At 36.1% G+C, this 12,529-nt stretch overlaps 1 protein-coding gene across 1 annotated transcript in view; it reads left to right on the top strand.

Annotated features, from left to right (window-relative positions):
• LOC124159423 (protein KIAA0100) overlaps window positions 1-12,529 on the top strand; it is a 57,786-nt gene that overhangs the window by 41,297 nt on the left and 3,960 nt on the right. Inside the window, exons 28-36 of the mRNA XM_046535231.1 lie at window positions 705-880; window positions 1,385-1,588; window positions 2,449-2,606; window positions 6,988-7,105; window positions 9,620-9,852; window positions 9,957-10,104; window positions 10,197-10,290; window positions 11,294-11,502; window positions 11,607-11,819. Coding sequence (XP_046391187.1) covers window positions 705-880; window positions 1,385-1,588; window positions 2,449-2,606; window positions 6,988-7,105; window positions 9,620-9,852; window positions 9,957-10,104; window positions 10,197-10,290; window positions 11,294-11,502; window positions 11,607-11,819 — 1,553 coding nt within the window. The remainder of the gene's footprint in view (window positions 1-704; window positions 881-1,384; window positions 1,589-2,448; window positions 2,607-6,987; window positions 7,106-9,619; window positions 9,853-9,956; window positions 10,105-10,196; window positions 10,291-11,293; window positions 11,503-11,606; window positions 11,820-12,529) is intronic.

The following is a 12,529-nucleotide window of genomic DNA, read 5'->3' as shown; positions in this document are numbered from 1 at the left end:
CCTTCGTTTGTGTCTCTTTTCCTTAATGTGTCCTTCCATAATTAGAATCATTAACTTTCCAAGTCTTATAATATGGCCACTTTTCTGTGCATTTTCTAGTAATTACATGTGTCTATATTTTTGCTCCTTTCTATCCATGTCAAGCATTGTGCATTAGTCTTTAGGGTGCCTTGTGTTGTCACTTTTTCCTGTGAATGTTAGGACCCTGAAAAAATTACCTGCCCATGTCAATCATGGAGGTACATTTTTCCAAATTGACTTACTTCTTCTTTTGGAATTATGTAGTTCGTTCACCATTTAAAATACTTGCTAATTGAGTTAAAGATTGAAATATAATAAAACCTTATTTTTGCATTTTTGTGATCCGTTGCTTGCTTTGATGATGTATATTGATTTTTGGTTAAAAAATCTTCTGCCGTTATCTTTTTGCTGATAAGTTGATGTTTTGAGCTCCTGCCGAGGACATCACTGCTTGTCAACTTCTCCTCGTCCTGGCACATTGGTCTTGTGTGGTTTATTGTTATTTACACTGTTGCGATTGATTCCTTGCCTTAATGAGTGGATTGAGTTAATGAATGTTGTCACCATCTTATGAAAAGTGGGTGACGACCTTCATGTTTTTTTAATTTAAAATTTATGAGGGAATGGTAGGGAAAGGAAGCCAGTTTGTTCATCATAACTTATCTTCCCCCTCCATATTTCAGAAAACATAATGTGGCTTACAGTTGATAATATTGAACCAAAAGAGGATGGAACCAGAAAAATAGCAGATTTACCTGATCTACCTCACTTAGTTGGCAGTGGTCAGTCTGTTGGTGGAGTTGTTAGTGAAACCGTTGGTGGTGTCAGCTATGAAAAAGGGGAAAATTCTCCTGTTCAGGTAAGGGATAATTCCCATAATTTTTTTGCATTGCCAGACATAACTCATGTTTTAAATTTCCATCGCATAATTATTCATTTGCTCACTCGTGGGCTGTAGAACATATATTGAGGGTTTATAATTCAAACTTTTTATCTAAAATATTGAATAAACTGAAACACCTTGGTACTTAACAGTAGAAGATTAAGAAGAAGTATTTCTTCCCCATGCATCATACTATGCTTGTGTATGTGATCTACCATGATGTTCTATTGTACAATTTTATAAATTTCATACTGTTTTCAATGCATTATGTTTTATTTAATCCTTTAATGTACTTAAATGCACTGAAAAAAGAAACAAACAATTATCATAAAAAGCAGTTCTCTTGGGCAGTACGTAAAAGGGGAAATTATCATCAATAATAATTCCATTTTTTGTAGAATTCAAGCATTTCCTATAAGGAATATTTTATATAACCATTATTTTTGTCAGCCTATGTTAGTGATTCTGTTCATTCTTCAGCTCCAAAGAATTGTGTCCCGCTGTAAATGTGAGTTTTTCTACGCTGGATATGGAGAAAGCAGTATTGATCCTGCAGCCGTTCAAGAGGTGCCTTTGCCCCCATCAGAGGAGGGGATCGTTGGTCCTTGGGAGCGTAGGGAGAGGGCTGTGGATGCATTCACTCTGATGCACCACGACCTTGATGTTTGCACCAATTCCCTGCAGGTAAGAACATTGATTCATATGTCCTGGATATCAATTCCTTTTAAATTGTATCCAAACCAATCTCACTTGTGGAAAATATTCAACTGGCACCATATTTAATCCTTTGCCTTAAATTTTGCACTGCCTGTTTTCTTTACAGTTTAGAATATTTTCTCGTGAAGTAGGAATTCAAAGCTTCAATAATTAATCAACTTAAAGGGAAAGTGAGGTTTGAGCCCTGGTCAAGGTGGATGAACTTTCTAAATAATGCCTATCATCTGTGTATTTGTAGATAATTCGTGAAGATTTACCATTGACTTCTCTGTGATTACTTCTAAAATATTTGATCTCCATGTTGGAAATCTTCTCAAGTTTAATATTGGTCACTTTTTTACTTGAATACCTTCCATACCTCACTTAAGATGGCAGAGGAGTGGTGGCGTTTGGAGACTGAGGTTTGTGTTTCTCCTTGGAAGTTTTGGTTACCATAAGTTGGTAATGTTTTGCCTCATGTCTCCCTCAAATAACCTAGCTCATCAAGCAGAGATTTAAAGAAGACGTTGCTGATCAAGAAGACTGAAAGTGCAAAAGTGTTACTGAGACCAGGCTAAAAATCAGGGCTGAAGTTTTTCATTAAATAAATTTGAATGCAGACTTCCATATTCAAGTACCTGGCCTTTAGCTGTTGCCTGGTGAAAGATAGTTAGTTGAATATCTCAGTAAACAATATATCATATTCCTTTGACTGTAAATTTTGTTGCAGTGATGAAATCATTTGATTGGTATCGATAATTTTTTTACAATTTCATTAAAAAAATTATTTTTTAAGGTCATGCATATTCTGTTGAATGTAAATTAATGTTGCATTTATTCCCATTCAGTATGCAATGATCTTGGATATTGTGAACAATTTGTTGCTGTATGTGGAACCGCGTCGCAAGGAGGCTTATGAAAGGCTTCAGAGAATGAGGTTCCAGCTGCAGTTACATTCCGTTGAAGATCAAAGGAGGCCTATTCAACAGGTGCAGAATCAAGTTAGGTATGTTTTGGTGGAGGTCATGGTGTTGTTGGTTTGATACTACAGAGCACTTGCTGGCATACTTGGTTTGCTCTTAAGGAACATTTCATAAATGTCTCCCTCCAATTTTGTTCACTTTTGATATGATGGTAACCATATTAATTGAACTAGTGCAATATTTCCCATGCCCTCGTTGCCTAGCAGCCAAGTAATTAGCTTTCAAAGGTCGACGCAAATTTTTCAGGGAGGGGGCCCACAGCGAGTCATCTTTAGCAGCAAGCCCTGTGGGGTAGCTCAGGCCACAGATATATACTTCTAGATTGGCAGTCCCTATGTTTTCCTCACGGTGGCGCTGAAGCCGGCCGGCAGAACAATTTTGCGCAACTAGCCATCTTGCTTTCACCGACCACTACTCGTGTGCCATTAACACCCGTGTATTAGAGAGGCTACTTTTACTGCTTTTGGTGCTTTTTAGAAGAAGAGTGGTGAACCACTGCATTGTATGAGGGTGCAACTTTAAGTACTCTTCAAGGAAAAAAGTTCCTGGGGGGTGAAAATGAGTCTCTACACACGTAAATAATAGATATAAGGAAAGCATGGTTTACGTTAAGTAATGTCGCCGCTTCTATCTCACACCGCATGAAAATTTTTTCCAATGCCTTTTTTTGAACGTATCACCACGAAATTTCTAAAATGAAAATTGCAGGTTATGGTCTACCATTTTAAATTTTTTTCTAGGCAAAATTCACATAGTTGTAGAAATTGTATCATGAATCTGTGGCACCTAATTTTTGCTAAAATGCAAAATATTCTCTAAAATAAATTCTAAAGGTGTGTGACGGAAGTGAATATTTAACGATGTTTCTGAAAGCGATATTATTACTAATGCGGTACTTTCATATCTCTAGCATCAGTGATTATCAATAATATTTGCTATCTCGGTCTCTATCTTCGTGTTTTGTCGTGAAAACATAATGATCGTTATTCAGTTGTGTTTTGTGTGGTTACCAAGAAAAGATTCTCTCTGGTTTCCTTTATGCCATGTGCATTCCGCTGTTGTATTATTATATTGTATCCGTATTTTATTTCCATTGAAGTATTATTACTTGTTTATATCTGAGGAGCGTGTATGATGGACCTTTAATTATGTCTGGTAACTTAAGGAATTTCTTTCAAAAGCATAAGTTTTGACTTAGTGAATATCTGTTTTATTTAATTGAATTGTCTATGTGTTCCCTGCGTAAAAATTCAAGCATACACTTATGCTGTCAGCCATATATGTGTTTATTCCTTTTTTCCGAACCTCACCTCATTCGAGTGGCTATGCCTTATCATAAAACTCTGGGAGGGAGGGGGAGGGGCTCAAGTGATGAGGGGCGCTCAATGGAGAGGTGCCTATAGCGTAACTTTGGGTAAATCCGGCCCTGAGCAAGGCAATGTGGAAAGTGGTTCATAACGAGGTTGGTTACATTCAAAATAATTCAACCTTTCCACCTCGTGCTAATCAGTTACGTGATCATTTTGTGGATTCTATATATAAAATGGTGTGTGAGTGAAATCTGTGATTTTTTTAAGCCAATAACTTGTTTTCAAGTTCCCAATTGGGTGATCGTGAGGGAAAATCTAAAACACTGCCTGTATAAAATATTGTAAATTATATTTCTGATGCTTAAGGATATAGGAATTCAGTCGCATCGACTCTTTACGACTTCGAAAAAGCATTTTACAGCGTCAAGCAGCCTGCCTTATAAAGAAAGCTAGATTGTAATGGGCTTAAAGAAGTAGAATCAAATTTTATTAAGTTATATTTTTCGCCCGATTACTTATGGCAGTGCATAGGCGGATCCAGGGGGCATTTAGGGTCTGGGGGGGGGCACGTGCCCCCCCCCCCAGACCCTAAAAAATATGCTAGATTTTTAATACCGTCCCATTATCATTTCGTTCGTTTTGTATGACGAGGTATCCTTGTGCCCCCCCTGAACAAAATCCCAGATACGGCCTTGCTTGTGCCCGTCCCAGAAAGAAATCCTGGATCCGCCCCTGTGGCAGTGAAAGGTTAGGGGGCATTTCTTCTAGTATCTTATGAATTGCGAGACTTTATTAAAAATCAGTGCAATTGACAACTCATACAGTTGGCGGAAACATCAAACATTTGGAATTGTCGAATTATTTTGTTCGAATAGCATGACAATGCCGCTGGTAAAGCTAAGGGTGAACCAGGGTGAGCAATACCATGTATTCGCGATAGTAGGCAAGCTGACCATTCCTAGCAGACGACGTAGTTAACCATTTTCCCCCATCTCCTACGCCCCTTTTATATTTGCACAATATTTCTGTATCGAGATAACTCTTGCATTTGGATTCAAGATCTAATATATTGAGCAGGAACCGAATTAGTAATAATCTTAGCTCTGCTTGCATTACCAATTTCATAACTTCGTCCCGGTTATGTTCCGATCAAATATCGGCTAATTTACCATGCAAGTGTCACGATCGTTCCCTTTATTTTTAATTTGATCTATCTTAAACGAAAATGACAACGTTTTCCATAGTTAAAAGCCTTGTTCAAACCACCATTATCTTTCACAATGTAATTTCCCTCCAGTTCCTTACGTACGCAAACTCATATGTGGGTGAAAGCAACATGGCCGCCAGACGAGCGTCCCGGCTTCACCCCACCCCCCGCCACTGCCAATCTAGTGTATATATCTGTGGCTCAGGCCTTGGTAGCTGATGGCTTAATACTGATGAAAGGGATGATAATGCACTGTTTGCTTCGAGACCTTTGAATATTTGTCTTCGAATATTTGATGGTGCATATTTTGATTTAATCTCCATGAGTGGTAAAATATTGTATAAAAACTGGATTTCATATTCATTTTTATTATGAAGTTATTATGATTAATTTTTATTTTTCCTTATGTTTTCACTTTTTCGATATGAACTGGTGGCAGCAGCTACATTTCCTATGAATCATTTCAATAGTGAAGAGCCTTCAATAATTCCACTATTTTGAACAATCATGCACTTTGATACTGAACCAAAGTTTGTAGTTGGAACCATGTGCTTGCACATTCAAGTCAAGGAACCTCTTCTAATATTAAATGAAAGGGTACACATTCGTTGATGAACTCTCACTGGCATCATGTAAACATGTTTTGAATGGGTACATTTGCTATTTCTTCTTTACTAGCACTCAAATATTTCTCGCTGGCTTGAAAAATATTGAATTTTTCCAGCTAGAAAACAAAGCCTTCAACTCCGTTGCATTTGTTTTAACCAGCAATTAGTATTTTGGTACAAGTAAAAAAACCATCAAATGCCATGGAAAAAATTTACCTGAAATTGAGGGATTAGGGATCATTATGTAGTTTGCCACAAATATGACTATGTAATAAAGAAAGTATTAGTGAAGGTGTTCTCCAAATCATCTTAGCCACCTATAATTTAATGTGGGAAAGAGGAGCAGACAAAAATGATGTTGAAAAGGATGGTAATAGAATACTGAAAATCAGAAAAAAAACTACGGCATATTGAGAACTTTTGTCTATGTTTTGAAATAGATATTCTTAATATAGATAATAGTCTTATAGAAAAGCATCTTTCCACTTTGAGGATCAAGGTTAACATTCTGGCTATCAGTTAAAAAAATTACAAAGCAAATTCTGACTCTCATATGAAGGTTAAAAACAGGAAAGTAGGAGTTAACAACAGCACATGGAAAAGACCTACAAGGTCTTGTGATAAAATATAAAACTTCGTGGGAACAGTTTCCAATTCTGGATATGGTCTAGATTTTTCAAAGGTTGGTCGATATTCACTGGAGTGCTTTATGGCACTTCAAGCACTGCAATTCCTCTTTCAGATGATGCGTTAAACTGTGGCCTTTTTAGCATATGTTGTTAAGAGCAGGGCAATATCAACACCGTTTCTCTCCACTCTTCTCTCAAGACATAATTGATACAAGCCTTTGTTTGCCCCTACGAATACCATACCAACAGATAACTTGAAAAAACTACTGAAAAATTGGCAACTTTATTTGTGGAGTTCAAAAAAGTTACATTTGAGATGAGAAAAGTTGCCCATATATAGCCAATATCTATTTTGCCTTGGTCTACGCATGCCTATGGTATTTAAATTTGAAAATTTTGTACTCAATCAAGTGTCTACAATTATTAATTATGTGCTAGCTGAGTCATAATATCTTTGCAGTGTGTATTAGTTTGCCTAATTGCTCTTTACATACCTATTTAAGTATCTAATTTAATTCTTTTGAATATTTATGTGAAGCTGTGCATAGATTTTAGTGCTTAGGTCCATAATATTCACTTGGATGTTGTGGGTGGCATATAATATTTCCTAGTGAGGAATAGGTATTGAAAGAAAATGAATGAACTTGCAGGTCATTGTTATCAAAGCTAAGACGGTTGGAGAAAGAAACATACTTAGTTCAGAGGGCTCTGAGTGAAGATCCCTGTAATGAGGAACGACTGGCTGAGATGGAAGACCTTGAGAGACAGGTTTGGAATTTCTTTTCTTTTTTATCTTCTCTCAAATATTTGCTAAGTTGTGTGGCCTAAAGCGAGATGTATAATTTATTAACGACTGCTATTTCACATGTTTATTTGCTGATTATTTTTAAGCAAGTGGAGGTTTTGATCTGAATATCACGTAAGCTTGATAAGTGCGCAGCTGTGACGTGCAGGTTCTCAAATTTTTAGTTTTTTTTAGGCTACAATGGTATTCAAATTATGTGAGCTGCTTTCAATAGAATTATATTACTTGTTATTTTTCATGATGTAGTGAGCCAATGCACGATGCTGTATGTGCATAGTAAATTATGTTTTAGAAACATGATAATTACTTTTCAAGCAATTTTTAAAATTAACGGATATTTCCAGGTTTTTTAACGGTAGACAAAATTCACGGCTTATTCACAGATTTAATGTTTTCACGGTTGAGTTGGAATCTCGAAATAGTGTATAATGGCAGAGAAATGAAGAATAACTGTACTTCCTTATCATGTAAATGTCTTATACTCCTAGTTAATGTTGAGTGATAGAAATTTCTTTCAGCTCTAAGCATTGTAATTTCAAAAACTGAAACTATCTTGAATTATACCATGCAGCACCCTTTTCTCAGCAGTTCATTGAAGTAGACCCTTTACTCTGAGACTGTGGGAATGTTTTTATACATTTTGTACGCTGACTGCGGCAAAACATTTGACCATTGTTCAACTACCTTCTTCAGTTTCTTAAAATTCTTATTGCCACCCAGGTAGACCCCAAGTGCACCTTCCCTCACTGTAAGGATCGTCAGTGTGGCTTAACTCTCCCTGGCCATCCCAGAAAAAACAAAACTTTTAAAAATGTTCCCGCATCTAAGGGTTAAAAATGGAAACTTGAGCTAATTCACAATTTTGACCGCCGAAACCGTCGAAAAACCGTACCACTCCTACTGCCTTACTTCAAGCCACTGACTTCTTATTGTCTTCCCTTGACCACAAACAAAAAAACAAGGGAAACTTCTATGGCTTTTCTAAGGCGTTTGATTATGTTAATCACTCATGCTTTCTCAACAAAATTAATAAACCGGGCGTGAGAGGTATAGCTAACAAATGGCTTCACTCTTACCTCACCAATTGAACACAAGCAGTGTCACTCTCTGTCAAGGGTAATAGATATTGCTCGGAGAATAGTACCACTTCTGTTGGTGTACCTCAAGGGTCCATATTCCAGTTCGTTTTCTAATCTACATAAACGATTTGCCAGCATCCTTTTCCAAGATTCCTAATGCTGAAGTCATAATATACGCTGATGACACAAGCATCTTACTTTCTGCCCCATCACAAAATGACCTTATCATAAGTTTTAAATCTGCAAATGAAATCATTGTCCACTGATGCGTTGATAATGAACTGAAATTAAACACTGAAAAGTCATATATTGTTCAATTTGGTTGTAAAAGTCATCTGGAAAGTATTTTAATTAAAATTGATAAAAATTCCATTGAGAATGTTACTTCAACTAAATTTCTAGGTTTATATATAAGTGGTAATATGTCCTGGGTTAAGAATGTTGAAAATTTAGCCAATAAACTTAGCTCTATTTGCTACCTTTAACGCCACCTCTGAAACTCTGTTAATGTAGATATCTCACTTACTGTATACTATGGTGCTTTTTTTCCCCGATGTCGTATAACATAATTTTTGGGGCTCATCACCTCACGCATCCAAAATATTTACAATACAAAAAAGGGCATTTAGAATTATATTAAGAAAACCTTATGTTGCTCCCTCCTGCCCCATCTTTAAAACTTTGAAGATCCTCCCATTACCATGTGTCTATTTATTATCTCTGCTAATTTTTACACATAAAAATCTGGACACATTTGAAATTAACTCCAGTTTTCATAATTATGAAACCAGAAATAGGCAAAGCCTTCACTATAATACAGTGAGGACAAATAGAACTAAATTGGGTCCAAGAGAAATTGGACTCCGAGCATACGATAAACTCTCGCACCATTTAAAAAATCAATGTGAGTCATTGGTATCTTTTAAAAGGAAGTTGAAGGTATTCCTGCTCAAAAAGAATTATTATTTTGTTACGGATTACCTGACGGACTCCACAATCTAGTGCTTCTTTTTTATTTAAAAAAAATATATTATATGTGAAAATACATACTTGTACATAACATTTCAACTATACGTTTCTAATCTGCTAAATTGTATGAATCTCCGTTCCTCTTTTTTTTACGTGTTTTATATCTTCTTGTAGATCCTTGGACCAATAAATAATTTTTACTATTATTGAATAAAAAAATTCTAATATGGTTTCATTTACAATTTCTAGTTGAACAGTGATTTTTTTTATTATCTGATATTTGACTATTTGTATTTAATTGTCATGAAGTCATGTGAAATAAGTGACGTTTTTTTAATAAAAAATATTTAAAACCTTGTTTAAAGTGACATTTAATGTAGGCTAGGAATTGGTTTTATCATCTATTTCCATTTATTTTTCGTGTTAAAGGTGTACGAGTGCAAGGAATTGCTCAACTCTCAGAGTGAGGAGCTTGATATGATGATATCCTGTCATAAGGAGACTCAGCTATCTGCAAACCAAAAGCAAATGGCAACGACTCAAGGAGAAAAGCCTGTGTATACAGTGAGGGCCAATGAAATTTGTTTCAAGCATGCACAGTGGAGATTGACAGAAGCTGATGGACAGTTAGGGATAGCTGATCTTGTTCTGAGCAACTTTTTGTGAGTATAAAAGTTAAAATTAACTATTTTTTTAGTGTTTTATGCTAAAGGTTACTTCATTTAATTCGTCATGTTTATTTATCTAACTATCGTTTGTTCTCTAGGTATACAAAAATATCCAAAAGTGATGATTCTGTGGATCATTTATTGGAACTCGGTTATGTTCGAATGTTGAATTTGCTTCCTCATCAAGTTTATAGGGAAGTTCTTTGCCCTACAGAAATCCAGAGTAATATGCCTGTAGATCGGAAGGTAGATGATATGCTGATATTTTTTGTGTTTAGTAATTTTTTTGCCCAATTTGGCTGATATTTTGTTAATCTCTCAATATATTTGCATTTCAGCGTGCTGTTAGGGTGTATTGCCGAGAGAAAGCTCCCGTTGGTGGAATATCTGTGAAAGAACATTTTGAAATCAATGTGGTCCCCATGACTATAGGTGAGTTTTTCTCTCATTAGAATTTGAAACTAAAGCCTGAGTCAGCGATCATTTATTCCGTCCCTTATGAGAGATAGTGATAGCTCCAATGATGGTAGAAAAATTACCACTTCTCTCAAAAAACATAGCAGGACTCAGTAAAAAAACAAGTACAATAAGTTCAAGTATGACAACAGTCCCACTTTGATACCATGAATTCAGAAACGTAATAATATGCTTTTTCAAGAAGTAAATTCTTCACATGGTTTTTGAACACTGGCAGTGAAGTTAGTGATTTAATATCACATGGTAATTTGTTATAGATTATTGAGGCTGAATGATGAGGACTATGTAGAGAAAGGGAAGTAGAGGCTTGGGATGAGTGGATGTCAATACTATTTCGTGTGTGGTAAGGGTGCACAGAATGGTGATAGGAGAATATTTGGGGTTTTTGTTTGACAAATTAAGTATATAAAGGGAGGGAAGTGTGACGACGGTATGGTTCTTGAATAAAGATCTGCTAAGGGTACGAAGAGGGAAGCGAAGCGTTGCCTTGATGACCTGCTTTTGAAGAGAAAAAATCTTTTGGGAAAGGTTGTCATTTTCCCCTAGAAAAATGCCATATGAGATGTGAGATTGGTTTTTTGAGTGAAATAAGAGTTTCAGGGTGTCCAGAGCGACAATTGTGGCTATTTTTCCAATTAGGAATATTCCAAGAGTGATTTTTTTCACGGTGTTCTGTATGTTGAATTGTACTCTCCTTATCCGGTAGGGAATTCTGAAGACTTGATTTTCATGCACTTAGGTCTAGTACAGAAAAATCACTCTTCGATCAGATGCAGTTAGAAAATCTGATTTTTGGAAGATCCTATATGTCTAGCTATCTATATGTCTAATTTACAAATATTTAGTGCACTGCAACTCTTCAGCACATGAGCACCAGCCGCCACCGTGTGGCATCACTCGCATGAGTCATTTCAAAACCAAATTTACTGATGTATCCTTTCTTATGTATTTCTTCCAGCGCTCACAAAACAGTTTTTCAACACCATGTTCAAGTTCTGTTTCCCTGAAAGGGATCCAGAAAACATAGATGGCGATGATGAAATGGAAGGTGAAAGTACATCCAGTCACAAAGGGCGAAAAGGAGGGAAAGGAGGAGGGAAGAAGGGTGGCAAAGAAACGAACTTCTATGTGAGCATTGAACAGAAAGATGATGTCGAGAAAATGAAGGTATACACACATAAATGATATTTGTGATATAACAACTATTTGGAATTATGTAACTTATTTTTTCATCTGGTCCTGAGAATAATTTCCTTTCCCCATGAATGCAGGAAAGGGCTGAGAAAAATAAGCTCTTTATTTACATAAAAATCCCAGAAGTTCCTGTCAGAGTTAGCTACAAGGGAGAAAAAGAGAAAAATCTCAGGGATATAAGAGACTTTTCTTTAGTTATTCCTACCCTTGAATACCACAACGTTACATGGACTTGGCTTGACCTTCTCTTGGCCATGAAGAGTGACAGCAGGAGGGTTATTTTGTCACAAGTAAGGTTCATGTACTTTTATCTTTATTTTTTTTAAATGTTAATATTGTAATGAAATGTTATGAGTAGAAATATTTTTTTGATAATCATCTTCAGACAACCAACATTCCTTGAATTGGTTTCATCTATCTCAGCTAAATTTTCCTTTCAGCTAAACTTTTTATGATTGTATGTCCTTTACTTTGCATCTAAGCATTATTTTTATGATAGGTTAGCATGCGGATCACTGCAATGGCATGCAGTGAACAGCCATAGCTTATTAGGAATTCATTAGGTTAAAAATTTTATTTTGATGATAGGTTAGAATGTGTATCATTAAAATGGCATCCAGTGAACAGCCATAGCTTATTAGGAATTTATTAGGTTAAAATTTTCTATTTCTTAGGAATGTACAAGATTAATGCTACATTTGTTAAATGCATGAAAAACCATATTTGGGGTAACTGTCTCACAAGGGGAGTGTCACAAAAGTGAGTATCAGATTTCAATCAAACTTTGTAGTGTTGAATTCCATCGGGAGCTGTCCTCGAATCACCCCCCATATGGGGTTTTATAACCTATAGTTAAAGCAAAAAATGCAGTTAAACATTTGCAGGTTTGTTATATTCCCTTAGAAATTACGATAAGGAGCGGTAGCCTGGTGGTTACGGTATTCGACTCCTACCCGGAGGTCCTAGGTTCCAATCTTGGACGTGGAAATTTTTTTTCATT

Source organism: Ischnura elegans, chromosome 5 (genome assembly GCF_921293095.1).
Source record: "Ischnura elegans chromosome 5, ioIscEleg1.1, whole genome shotgun sequence".
Lineage (NCBI taxonomy): Eukaryota > Metazoa > Arthropoda > Insecta > Odonata > Coenagrionidae > Ischnura > Ischnura elegans.
This window is presented reverse-complemented; position numbering and strand designations above follow the sequence as displayed.